At 41.2% G+C, this 15351-nt stretch overlaps 1 protein-coding gene across 1 annotated transcript in view; it reads right to left on the reverse strand.

The window, feature by feature from the left end:
• Nucleotides 1-15351, reverse strand: part of LOC145452952 (kelch-like protein 24) — a 36771-nt gene continuing 21420 nt past the window's right edge. The window contains exons 4-6 of the mRNA XM_080331079.1: nucleotides 11537-11657; nucleotides 8828-9039; nucleotides 1-1805 (exon numbers count right to left, since the gene is read on the reverse strand). Coding sequence (XP_080187205.1) covers nucleotides 1240-1805; nucleotides 8828-9039; nucleotides 11537-11657 — 899 coding nt within the window. The 3' untranslated portion in view covers nucleotides 1-1239. The remainder of the gene's footprint in view (nucleotides 1806-8827; nucleotides 9040-11536; nucleotides 11658-15351) is intronic.

A 15351-nucleotide genomic window follows, 5' to 3' on the forward strand; every position in this document is an offset into this window, starting at 1 on the left:
CAACTTTACGGCCATTTTTGACCGGCTTGCCGAGCACTTAATTCGATAAAACAGGTATCAATGGAAAGCTGCTGATCTACTGATTACGAAAACATAAATATTATTCTGCTCATTGTCCTGGAACCCCCCAAAATCAGCCTCGAATTTTGGATTGTGACCGATGTTTGGCTTTGTGACGCAACATTTCTGTCTGGTAAAACGAGAGTAAAGCTGGGAGGGCGACTGTGTCGGCCCTGAGCAAAGGTAAACCTAAACCTAGGCCTGAGCTGTCGTGAGATCCATGAAGCACTTTCTAATGACAAGGAGTTGCTGGAGCAGATCATTTCCGGCGAAAAGTATGGAATGTGATATGCCACGCCTCGTATAAATACGAAGTATGTACAAAAACGCTGTTTGATGCTAATCTAATTTTTCGACTGTCCTTATTTTTCGGTCCATGTGGATGACAACCCTGGGTATATTGCTGTTATATGCTACCGTTTCGTCACTAATGAATATGGACGGGAACCTTGGAATCACCTCTGACGATTTAACAATCTGGATAAAACGCGCTGAAAACCGCTACAGTTGTAATCTCGTGACGCCTTATCTGTGACTATCGTCGATCGCAGAAACTCTCATTCAGCTAGAAGCTCTCACATCAAGTTATTGTATGATTTTCGCTGACGCTGAGTCAATTAACATTGCTCCAAGTCATATCTATTCATTTATAACGTAATATACGGCGTTTCCTCTTTTTTTGGTACGTTAAAAAGAAATCTTTCATTTGTAACTAGTAGTACTAAGCTAATATAAGTCATGTAAATTTCCAATCATTCCTTTTGGATCGTGTGCTGTTGTCTGGACACATCTAATTTTGGCCTAACACCTTTAGGCGAATTTCATTCGGAGTGTAGTCAAATCTGCGGTTGCTGCGCACAACATTTTCTACCGATATCCCGATCGTTTAAAGGTGATTTATGTGGGAATAGGTTCAATGGCACATTCGGCGCCGGCGCAACTGTTAGGAATAACGGATGGAGGAACTTGCTTCTTGACATAACACCATTACAAGACACATACACATTTCAGGATATGTGATACACAACCAACATGTAATCAATAACGGTTTTGAAGCAATCGAAAATTGAAATGTCATGTCGTGTAACTGGACAGGACAGGTTTTACAGAGTCAAAACATTGCGTAGGAGAATGGTACAATCGCACTACGAAAACATTGAAACATCGGACATAATGAGTTCATTCAGGCAGTATCGTGCGTTCAATTATTACGGCCCTCACGTCGCCACCGGGCGGTTTGAGAGTATCCGCTAGGTCTCTCGTCTCGCCGGTCACAGGGTTAAAGCTCTGTAAGGATTTGGTCTCTTGAAACTCCCCTGCGAACTGCATCGAGCCTCCGACCACGTATAATATTCCACTGGTAGCGGCGGCCGCGAAAGCCTTTCGTGGTACACGCAAGGTTTGCTTAGCAGCAGTGCACCAAAAACCCGAAAATGCTTGATGTTCGACAACGGTGCTCTTTTTATCCCAGCCGATGAAATACACGATACCCTGCGTTGCAACAAGTCTGCCTCCTTCTGACGGGATATTCTTTTTATTGGCCATTCTCCAACTGTTATCCACCGTTGGCCGGCAATGCTCCATCGACGTCCTATAGACCTTGGTAGTGATCCTTCTATACAGGCCACCGGCTGCAAAAAGTTTGTCAATTTCGGACACGAGTTCCAGATGTTCTCTTGTCTCTCTCATGGATACTCCATCTTTCCACTCCGACCCGTCATAATATTCCGACGTCTTCAACGTACCTTTTTTGATATAGGATAACCATATTTTGGAATCGGAAAAGAAGATCACTCTTACCAAATCGGTAAAGTTAGTTGATCACACCCAAAATCAGTCGATTTCGCTATTTTTGTCGAGTAATTTAGTGGGTCGAATCCCGATTCACACACTTTTTACTTAAAATTAGTGATGTTGATTAAAACAAACGTCGTCGCTTTCGATCGAACCCAGAATTTCCTATTTATCGTCATTTATGCCCATTTTCACTCGGATCTAACCGTTATCTTAGCTGTAAAAGCTCTGAAAAACAAGACGAATGATAATAAAAGGACATTTTGGCGTCTTCGGAGGACATTTTCAAACACCTCAAATGGAGGACAAATCCTCCAAAACGAGTAACGTATTGTAACCCTACTGTTGAACAAACATTTCATTGTCGTACTTCAGCGAAGTATAGCTCGAGGAACTAACTCTTCGAAATAACTTTTCGTTGGCTTTACATAATTGCGTAGAAGCACGACAATATACTCGAGCGAGGTACCGATGCTAGGTGCGTTGATTGAACTCTGGAGACGCTGAAATGTATCTGATGGTGAACACCAGGGGGCTCAACCTTGTCGGCCCACGGGCCAAACAGTATTTACGAACCATTACGCGGGTCACCTGAATGCTGACCTTTTTCAGTCGTCCGATAGTAGGGAACCGGATGAAGTAACGCCGAAAACAAGACTTTTATGACTACGCATGAAACTCGATCGTTATAAAAAGTCAGTGTGTAGTGATGCCCGTAGCTGCGCGAAGCACGAAATTGTTTCATAGATCATTAATGGATTCGTTTAATAATTGTGTTACTTGCACATATTGCGAGTCGCCTCTGCATACTGCTGGGCTAATTCAGGATTATTCGGAGCCTGGACATATCAATATCGAAGATTAATAACTTTTTTCCGAATTCCGGCCATTCAGTTATTGAATTCTCAGGTTGCCCTAAAAAACGCTTGGTTCAATTCAGACAAGTATAGGACTCTGCAGATCCAATTAAACTTTTCAATTTATTACGAAAAATTGAAATAAAAAAAAAACATTTTCAAATTTCAACCCCATGAAATTGTTGAGCTGTCTTTAAAGACCATGCAAAACAAATTTGACTCAATTCCGACTAGTAGAAGCGGAGTTATGTGAGTTTTTGGTTGATAATATTCGAATTATCAACCGATCTAGGATAATCCGAGGATTATCATCGAAAAACTCACTTAACTCCGCTTTTACTGGTCGGAATTGAGTCAATTTGTTTTGCATGGTCTTTAAAGACAGCTCAACAATTTCATCGGGTTGGCAGAAAAATTTGAATTTTTTTTTTCCAATTTTCCCTAATAAATTAAATATTTTAATTGGATCCGCGGAGTCCTATACTTTTCGGAATTCCACCAAATTTGGTGTGCAGCGTTTTTAGGGTAACCTGACAATTCAATAAGTGAATGGCTGGAATCCGGTAAAAAAAAGTTATTTTTGAACAGCCCTACTGAACATGTGTCTATAATTTTTAGCTAGGGTCTTATCGCCGGCGATCTTTCTGTGACTGCAGACGCTTAGTCCCATGTTGGACCACACGTTCTCTCATAATTGCGAATATAGTTCGACTTACTCATGCATTATAATTTTCAATTTTATGGAGGGAGCACCAATACCAAAAGAAAGGATTCGAGGGAAAAGAAATCACGCGAGGTGCTCAACTTGTTTCACGGGCCGGATTCAAACCTTCAGATCACTCGAGGGCCGGACCAAAATGATACCTCACAATCTATTCCCTTGTTTTCCATTGAATAGTTTATAACCTAGCCAACATGAGTATATTGCATTGTATTACGAACCTTCGAGGTTCAATTCTAGCAACAGCTTTCTTTGCAAACAGCCGAATTGCCTGAGGAAATACGGTGATTGGCCCTTCGAAAACCGGTATATATCATTAAATCGAGATTCACGTAGGCTATCTCTTTTGAGTCGGAAGTGATACAGCAGTGCGACCATAGATTCGATTTATACTTCTGTGTAACCGTCAATAAATCTCCACCATCATAGAGAATAGAATACGAAACCTCAGATATAGTTGAAACGAAGTGATATTATGCTCTAGGGGAGACCGGGGACAATTGTAACACTTTTTGTATTTTCCAACATTACGTGTTTTTCTCGTGGAAATTTCATTTCCAAAGTTTTATATAAAGAAGTCAACAACTCGATAGTTGATATAAAAACTAAATTGGAACTCAATCAACAATCAATCATGGAAATTTTGGGTCGCAAAAATCGCTGCTCAAATGTCACAATCGCCCCGTACCCAGGGGCAATTGTACCACCCTTGCGGGGCAATCGTAACAGTGTTATTTATAACTAAACACAAATTAAATGAACAACGAAAACGGAAGCACAAATTGTATTATTGCATAAAACTAAAGGAAGAGACGTTTGAACGCTTCCAGGCTACGCCCCATCGCATTTATGGCATCTGAATGCAATATCACCCTTCGTGTCTTGTTCAAGCATCAAGTGTACAAGAGACACATTCATTCCATCATCTCCCTACACATATTCGGCCTCTTCTACCAAGGTTCTGTTGCTTAGCATGCATAATGTGTTGGTCATTCGGTCACCTGCGAATGTGCGAAACCGATCTGGCTAACATATCTTGGTTGAATGGGCCGATGATAGTATGGCAAAACGAGGACGCAACATTGTGTGGCGTCAAAGCTATAATGACATTCTTCTGTGCTGTACAAAATTAAAATAAATTGTTCACATCAAATTTCAAAATGTAAGTGGGCCATGATCAAAGTCAGAGGACGAGAATTCAGTCATGACCATTGAAGTTCGACACACCAAAAGTCGATCAACATGAGAAAGCTGGGTGGTTGAATCACGAAAATAACCGAACCGTCAGATTCACATCACCACTATTGTATGGCCGTTTCGACAGATGATCATGTTAGAATTGCTATCGCAAGGTGGTATCTGTTCTGGTGAACTTCTGGCTGTTGCAAGATTATTCTGCAGTAGATGAATGGTAATACCAACATATGAACAAAGACATTCAGAATTGATAACATATTATAACGGGGCAAAAGTAACAGAGTGTTACGATTGCCCCTGACACGCTCGACCATGATTAGTGTCTCAGTATGGTACCTTCCCGGCGATGCAAGTCCTATTCTTTCTATCATCACGGTAGACCAGAGGTCTCAAACACGCGGCCCGCGAGACCATTTTGTGCGGCCCGCGACGATATGTTGGATTTCGAAGTATTCGACAATATTTAACTACTAATTTTTTTTTTAATTCGAGAACTTAAAATTCGCTCTAAAACTACTCCAGCAGCCAGAAACTACTTCACAAAAGTGTCGGCGCAGTGGAAGATTACCTATTACGTGACATTACTCTTTTATGATGGTTAAAAATAAACATGACCCGTTGATGATTCGTACTGAAAATTGTGATTTGGACTTATGCGCGACCGTTTTAGAATTAATCGAACTCGGACTCAATACCGTTGTTGTTTGTGGTGTTCATGGTGTTTGTCGACTATACGATCATTTACACCAGGCCGATTCCTTATTTTTGATTCCGTATCAGCCGACTTGTAGCACGGCCCACTTCAAGGCTTCAATGGGTAATAAAATAAAAATGACTCGAGTTGAGTCGTGTCAAAAGATACAATCGGAGAAGGACTTTTGTTCCGCCGCGGAACCCCGTGACTTGGTACAACCATAGACGCAACAAACTATCAAACTGTAAAACTGTAACTGTAAAATATCAAAAGGTCGTAGCCTGCGCTTCGTAGCTTATTTTGATATCTAAGCAGGTCGGTATGGCAACCATTAGAATTATGTTGCCCTCTTGATGTAGGCCTATAGTTAGTTACATCCTGTGTCATCTTGGGTATCTTATCTATGTTATTATCGCCAATTAAATGTGGCGAGTATAAAGTCATCGTAGCCTACGCTTCACAGCTCTAACACAAATGGATTCGTCGGCGATTGGACATTTCTATTGCTATGGCACAGTAATCATTATATTCAAGTTGTTATTGATCTCTTCGAATATTCGAAGGTAAATCTAACGTTGATTTAACTTGACTTTGATCATGATATGATCAATAGCCTAGTTATCAGGAGTGTACCCGAGACCCGGATTAGGCCGTGCTACTCCAATGCTCTGATCAGATCAATCTTTGTAAAATTCTTAAATTCTACCTATATAATTGCGGCACGTCAAATGTCCGCTGGCTGCAAAATTATAACGCTCCAGCTTTTACGATGTCCTGACGTATTTGCACTCTCGCATGTTGTCTACAACTAATTATTTTGACAAACTATGCCAAATACAGCAACAATTTCATTCAAACATCTAAAAATGTTATTTATTTCGTGCCAGGCGTGATTCACAATAGTAAATCACATTTTTACGATGCGTGTGGAATGTCAGTCTGCAAGGTACCGTCAAATAAGGTCTACTTGGAAATACATTGAATTCTGCTATCATTGGTGCTGCGGCCCGCGGCGCCATCAAAAGTAGGAAATTGGCCAGCGAGCACATTTGAGTTTGAGACCTCTGCGGTAGACTATAGTAACATTGTTCCAGCTACATATATTACGTTGTAACTACTTGAGGTACTATTCGTCTAGACAAATTATTCCAGACCAGAAAAACTTTACTCTAGGGTCAAAAATTTCGTTTTTTGCAAATTATTCCGGGGTTTCGCATCGTAGCTCAACGTAACTCCAGGTATAATAGGAGAGATAACTACTGCATGCGCACTTAAAATATCAAGCTGATTTCTCCATCCTACTAGCGGTGAGGTCGATTGTTACATTTGCCCCTAGTTACATTCGTCCCCGGTCTCCCCTACTCAATTACATATATCCAAGGGATATCATTTATGCTTGCGCCAATGGTTGACGAGTAATATAAACTACATTCGAATTCAATTTAAACCAGTGGTTCCCAACCTTTATCGACTCATCGCCCCCTTTTGAAGCTCCATACCGATCATCGCCCCCCCCCCAAATATTGGGAACCGAAAATTGGGTATACAAACTGGGATCACCGGCGAGTTGACTATTAACAAAAAGGTCAACATTTCGGCTCGACCTCGAAATTAAACTTTTACAGCAAAATTTTCGTGAAATTCATTCCTCCAACTTAACTCCCATCAGGATTGTACAGCACTTCATGAGCCCCCCCCCCCCAAACGTTGGTCTTGGGCCCCCGTATGGTGATAAACCAAACCCCAGAACCCCCTCAGCCAGTGGGCTTTTTGTCGCTACATATTATCTATGCCCTATTTCATGTAGTGTTTGGTGAGTCACCGTATTTCGCCTAAACGCGCGAAGCGCGACAAATTTATGTAATTCATAGTTTGAATCGGTCAATATGGTCGGGAATTGCATATATATTGTTATCAATTTTTTATCCTCTCTCTGCTCACATAATCAGATTTACCGGTAGAGCTGAGTGGAGTGTGTTGGAAAAGGTAGGACCCTAAATAGTAATTAAACATCTTGCGGTGGACCCGTTTTTATATTGACTTCGTTGCATGATGCTTTTTCGTGACCTCCTATATCTGCTATGTCAAAATATATGGAAATCCCTATAACGTACCAAACTAAAAGACGCACAGGATTTCAAATTGGTAGGCCTATTTCTTAACTGGCAAAACTTTTTTCTCTGCGGGATGGCATTTGTCCTGTAGGGTTCAGATCGCCAGGACAGGAACATTCGACGCAGGTCGATGAGGTGCCTATGGACAATTGAACATATATGTATATATATCGCAGTTTTCCGTCTACACAAGGGCATTCCTTTTCGGTCAATAAGGTCTTCTCGCTGCTGATAATTCTGGCACACTTTTCGGAGTCGTATGTTACATGGTTTATAACCTCATATGTCTTGGTGCGTTGTGGCGCAGTAATGACCGACGGCAACGTCTCCATTTCCATAAATCATGCGGATTTTTGTTGGGGGAAGGGTACCCCAAAATCAGGATATATGACAATAGTAAATCTCGCGCAGCGCGAAATTTTTTTGAAAAAGTTGCATGAATTTCTAAACGGTCCCGACTCCATATAGGCGTTTTAACGCGCCATCGCCCCCATTCATTGTTTTCGCCCCCTTCGTCCGTTTTCGCCCCCCTATCGCCCCTTTTGTAATTTTCGCTCCCCTAGACCGCCAAATCGCCCCCTTGGAGGCGATATCACCTACGTTGGGAACCACTGATTTAAACCATACAACACGTTTGGTTAAGGTGAGCAGCCGCCACCTTTAATCAGTCTGTAGAACAGAGACAGATATTTTGCTATCAGATTGCTTTCCTGTTAGTTAGCGACAGCGTACGCTAACCGATTCAATCACATACTTTGCGGTCAATGTATTTGTTATGGAACAATGGAGGTTCAGGAAAAAGCGAAATCATTGAATGAATGAAATTATGGTCTCACTCGCCGGTCACTTTAGGGTATCAAAAACAATCCGACCACGTGAAAGATATAACAAGTTTTATCGACACCGATTCCTTGACGACTTGAAATTTGCTCGTAAATTTTGCTCCGAGTAACGAGACGATCACTCGATATATATTTTTGAAATGCCGAGTCAAGTCAAGTCATTTTCGCAAAGTTACTCGAGTCAAGTCGAGTCATCCGAAAAAGTTGACTCGAATCAAGTCATGACTCGAGTCATCCCAACAATTCTATTTACCACGCGAGAGAGAAACCGAGCGGGTGGCATGATATCGAGACATTCAAAATAACTCAAGCAATCGACTGGAACATTATATTTGATCAGCAATCTGCACTACCCGACAAAGGCTACTTGAAGTGACGTCGTTTTTTTTTTAAATTATCTTCCCATCCATATCATTCAATGTCCCACCCGAACATCGATCATATCGACAACAAAGAATTCAACAGAAAGGAATCTAGTCAGGCTATACCCCTATCGGCATAGTACGTTCTCCTTTACAGGTGACATGTTATACACAAACCATCCTCACCGATCTCATCACTGCCACCCACTGCATACAACTTTCCGTCGACAGTTGCAAGAGCGCAATCGTATCTCTTTTGTTTCATAGGTTCTTCGTCGGACCACGTTTGTGTGTTCGGATCATAGGAACACACAGAGTCGAGTGGCTTCCTTTCGATGGCAGTCCGCCCACCGGCTACCCAAACGCATCCGTTAAAGGCGGCGATCCCAGCGCCAGTTCTAGAAAAAGACGTAGAGCCGGTGTAGTTGATGACTGATTTTCTAGTCCACGAATGAGGCAGGGATGACGGGGGATGGATTACACTGTGCTGCGTTAATTCCAAGATTACTATTGACTATTGATTACTATTGATCAAGTATTGACGGTTCTTAGTGTACTTTTTGACGCCGAATCCAAAATATTGTCCGTATTTATCAATCAGGTCTAGATATTTTGCAAATTGCATTTGAATTTTCGAAAACTGCAGCTTTCAGCGTTATGCGATTAAGACCTGTGACGTCATGAAAAGGATTTAGCAATGATGTTTGGATGAAGTTTAGAAAATATATCGATGAAGTTTAGAAAATATATCTATTATGACGAAGATCATTCCCTATAGTAGTGGTTCTCAAAGTAGGGGACGCGAAGCCGCTATTACCTGAAAATATTTTCGCGCTTCGCGTGATTTAGCTTTAACTCATGGTACTTCTATTTGTCTATTGTCCGAATTTCAAATTTGAGAATTCTTTCATCATTAGCCATAACCTTCAATGCCATTAAACTATCCGTTGGGATTACTATCAATCTGATTTCTCTCATTAATATTTAGTAATATGACGAGAAGGAAGCGCGAAATTTTTCATTACCAAAAAGGGGGGCTTGTCTAAAAAAAAGTTTGAGATGCACTGCTCTAGTATATAGTAAAGAAGTTTCAGGATTAATATCAGCTTTGAGCATAGGCCGCAGATCTGTGAACTGATCAAAGACGAAGGTTTTACTGCACACATAGGTGCAGTAGAGAAATTACCATGGGCATGGGCAGCTTTTCGAGTAGTCAAGCGAACAACAAGGAGGGAGATTCAGCGAATACCTTCGCCAGGTGGAAGGGTATCAGGGCTACAGGAACGTAAACTAGGGTTACCATATTTTGGAAATCTGAAAAGAGGACACCTTTCAGAATTTTCAGACTTGCAAAACCGGAGTAGCCTTCTCCAAAAAATGGTAAATTTTTCCCACTTTGTGGTCTTGTGGCTGACTTAAAAAAATGGTCAACTTTCTCGCTCGGTGCCCAACAGTCGTCTCAGTCGAATTTTGCTATAAATATGGCCAGAATTCTCAAAAAAGAGGACAAAAGGGCGTCCTCCGAGGACATTTTCAAAAAAGTTTTTAAAAAAAGAGGACAAATCATCTCAAAAGAGGACGTATGGTAACCCTGACGTAAACATGTTTGCAGATAACCGTTGGTGCTTAAAGAGAGATCCGCTCATAACTTCAAACATGGAAGAGAATCTTTGAAGCGAGATTTTTTTCAGTGTAAATCATTTATATCTTATATTGTTATTGGATTTATCGTCGGAATATATCAGTAACAGTTTCTTATATCACCTTGTTCCGGAGAAGTCTTTGTCAAGCTATTTTGAGCACTTCGTTTTAATTTCACACTTTACACATTGATGTTGGCAAGGATTTCGCATTGAAAACCCATTTGTGATGTTAAGTGTTTATGTATCTATTGTGTAACATATTAACTTCTACCTTCATCTGTTAGGTTGAGCCCCATCGAACTAAATTCTGATTTCTTGATTAGTTGTATGTGCCTATATTTCGACTTTGGTAATATATTTTAGTAGTATTTAAAACGGCTGTAATTGCAAAACCTTGAATTGAAATAAAAGCACCATCTTGCAACAATCGCACCATCTTGCAACAAAATTTAATTTTTTGGTGAAGAATAATGACCAAAAGCTAACAAAACTGAATATGCCGCCGAGAAAACACTTGACCTGACTGAGAAGAGCTGGTTGCATTTTTCAGTTCAGTCGATTTCATTTAATTGAGACCCCGGATATCCCGGAAAATCGCTTTATTGGGACAAAATACTCAGGAAATTGACATAAATAAAAATTCTACGTGTAGGACTATGGTACGATAAACACTAAATTAACACCAGACGACTGATTATAGTGGGAAAATGCCGATCAATGCAATATCAATCGACAATGCACTCGCATAAGTCTGTTCCAAACTCATAGTCACTTTCAATTGAGTGCAATTGCATTCATTGTCTAGAACAGATCGGCAGAGAAACGTTTAGCAGGAAAAGTGAAATTCTTCATTAAAGTAAACGAATAAAAAATTAAAGACGCTTAGTGGACAGTTCAGCTATTGTGCTGGTGGAGATATCATAAATGTGCTTGTGTTACACAATATTACAATGAGTACACAATATTAGTGAAAATACTATAAGACACGAGCCTGAAGGTACAACTTAAACGCGTTTTATGCGAATTGTACCAATTACTGCGGTATAACGCATCTGCAATCAATTTATTACGCATCAGTACCGTAGGTTAAATGCGCGGAGTGCCTTTGCGCATTGTATGATGCGAACATTTGATTATTTGGTCAACTCGGACAATCCTTTTCTCAGCTTAATTCGGACAACAGTGCGCGGCACCAAACTGTCCGAATTAAGCATAGTCGACTGTAGCTCTAATCCAAGCAATGAAGACCAACCTTGAAATAGATATTTTTTCTTCAATGAATGTCCACTTGTTGCTATTAATATCATAACATTGAAGGAACTGCCCTTCATCCCTCGGTGCTCCCAACACGTACAGGTTCTTCTTAAGAACAGCTTTAAAAAGAATGATTTATAATTTCTTATGAACTGGAAAAGACATACAGCAGTGAGGACGGAACGCCAAGGTTCAAGTTCGGCATTCTACTTGACGTGTTTAAAAGTTTTTCTGCGCCATAAAGGAACTGTGAGCCCACTCCGAGACAATTATTTTCTGAAATAGAATAACAGGTTTTAATCGTTTTGCGGGAACGTTACATTGCTTACGGGCTGTAACGTGTGGTAGGACCCAATTGCTTGCTCGGATGGTTCGATCACTAATTCCCGCTATGCTAAGATGAACAGAACACTGAGGGGTCCGCGAAGCATTTTCAGGGGGTTCACGAAGCCTCTAAACGTATAAAATAAGTGATAACCTCATTTTTATATATATTTTTAACATTTTTATATATATTTTTAAAAAGGAAATCACGAGGCAGTTTCGCTCAATCACCAGCAGAACTCACATAAACAGAATGACCGTCTGAAATGAAATATCCTACTGTGCAAGACTCATTTAAATTTCCAGCGGCATACTGTTACGAATATTTTGCTTCATGGAGGTGTTTTGTTGGGGAGTGTGTGAAAATAAAAAGTTGGATTAGTCAATCACGGTGACTTCGAAATGTTTATAAAAATCCGTTTCGTCTATGATAGCCTATACATAATCATTTTTCCGTGATAACTTCAATATGAGCTGCCAGATAAAAATGACAAGACTGGACGTTATATGTTCAATAACAAAATTAGTTTGTCTATTTTGGTGACGTATTTGTTGCGGTCACACCCAAATGTGTCGTCGGAAGCGTTACGCGTCATCATTACATTCGCCACAACCTCTTATCGTGAAAACGGATAAAACGGATTTTCAACACTCGTTTATATCAAATCGAAGGCGCGGATTTTCAAGACACGACCACATATTCCAAAACATTCAGCTTCAGAATTCGGTGTGACTTAATAATAAAAGTCTTACCAATTGCTGTACGATGTTATGATGTTATTCTCATGAACGGTCAGTGGTCACTTCGTTGCTGTTTATTACTATCCTGCAGTTATTATTTAAACAAGACGGAAAACGGTCGCACGATAAGAGCTAAATTTGAAGTGAAACTTTGGGGCAGTTGCAGAATTCGCTCTCAAATATTCAAAGTTAACCCAATTACTACAGTATCCGTACTCCTGTTGTATGATTTATTTTTCGGAAAACTCATTTTGTTACTATGTTTATCACTAGCGTACAGTTATCATTTGCACAAGACATGACGACGATTGGCGATAATTGAGCTGGATTTGAACGAAAACTTCGGGGAGTTCGCGGGGGTCCGTGACGGTCCAAAAGGGGTCGTCGAAGATAAAAAGGTTGATAACTACTGTTCTATAGTATCCAGAGACTGATTCCAACCAAGCGTCGGTGTTGGATATGTAATACACTGCATAAAAAGGCTACATGTTGACACTTGAGCTATACGCAATATATCAATGTTCACGGCCCATCAATCGCAAATGATAGTTATCCGTTTTTCCACTACTATGCAGTGACGTCACGACAATGGATGTCCGGTCAATACCGAGAAAATCATTACCGAGAATGGACACCACCGAAAATGGACACCACCGAAAATGGACACCACCGAGAAGGACACCACCGAGAATGGACACCACCGAGAATTGACATTACCAAGAATTGACACCACCGAGAATGACATCACCGAGAATGGACACCACCGAGAATGGACACCACCAAGAATGGACATTACACAGAATCGACATCGCCGAGAATGGACATTATCGAGAACGGACATTATCGATACAAGTCAGACCTTGTCGCATAGTACTAGTTACGGGCGATAGCAGGTGACATTACTGAGAATTTACACCACCGAGAATGGACATTACCGAGAATGGACACTCCCATACAAGTCGGGCCTTGTTGCATAATACTATTTACGGGCTATAGCAGGCCAAAATTGGTGATTTTCAAACGGCGATTGCGAGCCGTTCGTATACATCCGATAGTCTTCGGGTCACTTGTTCCAGCTAGATCCGACCTGAACAAACGCGACCACGCTTTTTAGGGGTGTCTCCGACCAAGACAGAACTAGTGTTGTTCCGGTAAACTCTTCGATTTTGAAATTTTTGATTTTTCTTGCGGAGAATGCGAGACCCTTTACGGCCGATCTTCGCCGTGTGACAAGTTATTTTTATAGCTAGGCTAGACGACCCCAACGACATCTTCGAAGGGTGTCTGCGATCAGACATGACTTAGTAAAAGCGCGCGAAAGTTTTCGGTTTTTGACCAATCGACCAACAAACCGTTCCCGCCAACCTGTTTGGGCTAATGCAGCCCTCTCGAATCTGCTATTCGCAGAGCTCTCCGATGCTTAGCTACTGAGATGCAGGTTATTCGTGTATATTAATGGTGTATAGAACCGGACTCACGTGTCCCTACACCACGATCCGGGTACCGATAGAAGGAATTCGAAGAGACGCGTCCAGCAATCCCGGAATTATCCGGATCTGGCAGGCCGTTGCTAGGCGACGGTCGATAATATGTCGAAAACGGTGACTTTTTAAATGGTCGCTACGAGCCTGTCAGACATACGACCGTTTCGGTTTGTCTTTTACAGCAGAAACCGGATTGGGAACAACGTGCCGATACATTCTAGAGGTGTCTGTGACCAGTGACGGCCGAAAAACGGTCCGTCAAAAATTTCGATTTTTCGACTCTCGGACAGATTGCGCCAACTTGTTACGCGCACCGTGTATATATCAAAAATGATATTCTCAGAGCTCTACGGCGCTTCGTTACGGAGATACGAGTTATCGGGGTATAGAATCTGTTACAGGGGTCCCTGTTCCTGTATCTGGATGTGGATCGGAGAGACGCGTCCGGCAAAATCGGAATAATCCGTATCCGGCAACCCAATACCTTATAACCAGAGAAGATAGGTCGAAATTTCGCTATTTTCGGACGCCAATATTTTCAGTAATGTCCATCCCCGGTGGTGTCCGTTCTCGGTGGTGTCCATTCTTGGTGTTGTCCATTGTCGGTGGCGTTTATTCTCGATATTGCCCATTTTCAGTAATGTTCATCCCCAGTGGTGTCCGTTCTCGAGGGTGTCCATTCTTGGTGATGTCCATTCTCGGTGGCGTTTATTCTTGATAATGCCCATTCTCAGTGGTGTCCAAGCTGCGCACGTGTGCAAATGCGCAGTGCTGAGACAGTCTCTGAGCACAGAAAATCTAAGTTGCGCACAAAAAATCAGAAGTAATGACCTTTTTTCAGTCGTTACGCACTGTTGTTCAAGGGTCCGCGCAGAGAGTTGGTGAGTGTGTACCAGAGATGAGCGGATTTGAAATTTCTATGTCCTAATCCAATCCAAATTCGATCCTTCAAATCCAAATCCTAATCCTTGACTTTTTCATATTCAAGTCCATGTCCAATCCTAATCCAATTTTAACTGGAAATTCAGAAAAAATACTAATTTATGCAATGGAGGGATTCGAAAATCTTCTTTCACAACCAACGATTCACTTGATAACTGATCTGAATAAAGTTTGTCGCCATTCGCCACACGACATTTCAATCTCCCAGAAAATAGCTAAATCCAATCCAAATCCTAATCCGTTCTGAAAAAAATGTCTAATCCAAATCCAGTCCAAATCCGACAAAATTTCACAAATCCTGTTTTTTCAAAACCTAATCCTA

This window comes from Botryllus schlosseri, chromosome 12, assembly GCF_051294905.1.
Source record: "Botryllus schlosseri isolate E-star chromosome 12, Bs_hap1, whole genome shotgun sequence".
Lineage (NCBI taxonomy): Eukaryota > Metazoa > Chordata > Ascidiacea > Stolidobranchia > Styelidae > Botryllus > Botryllus schlosseri.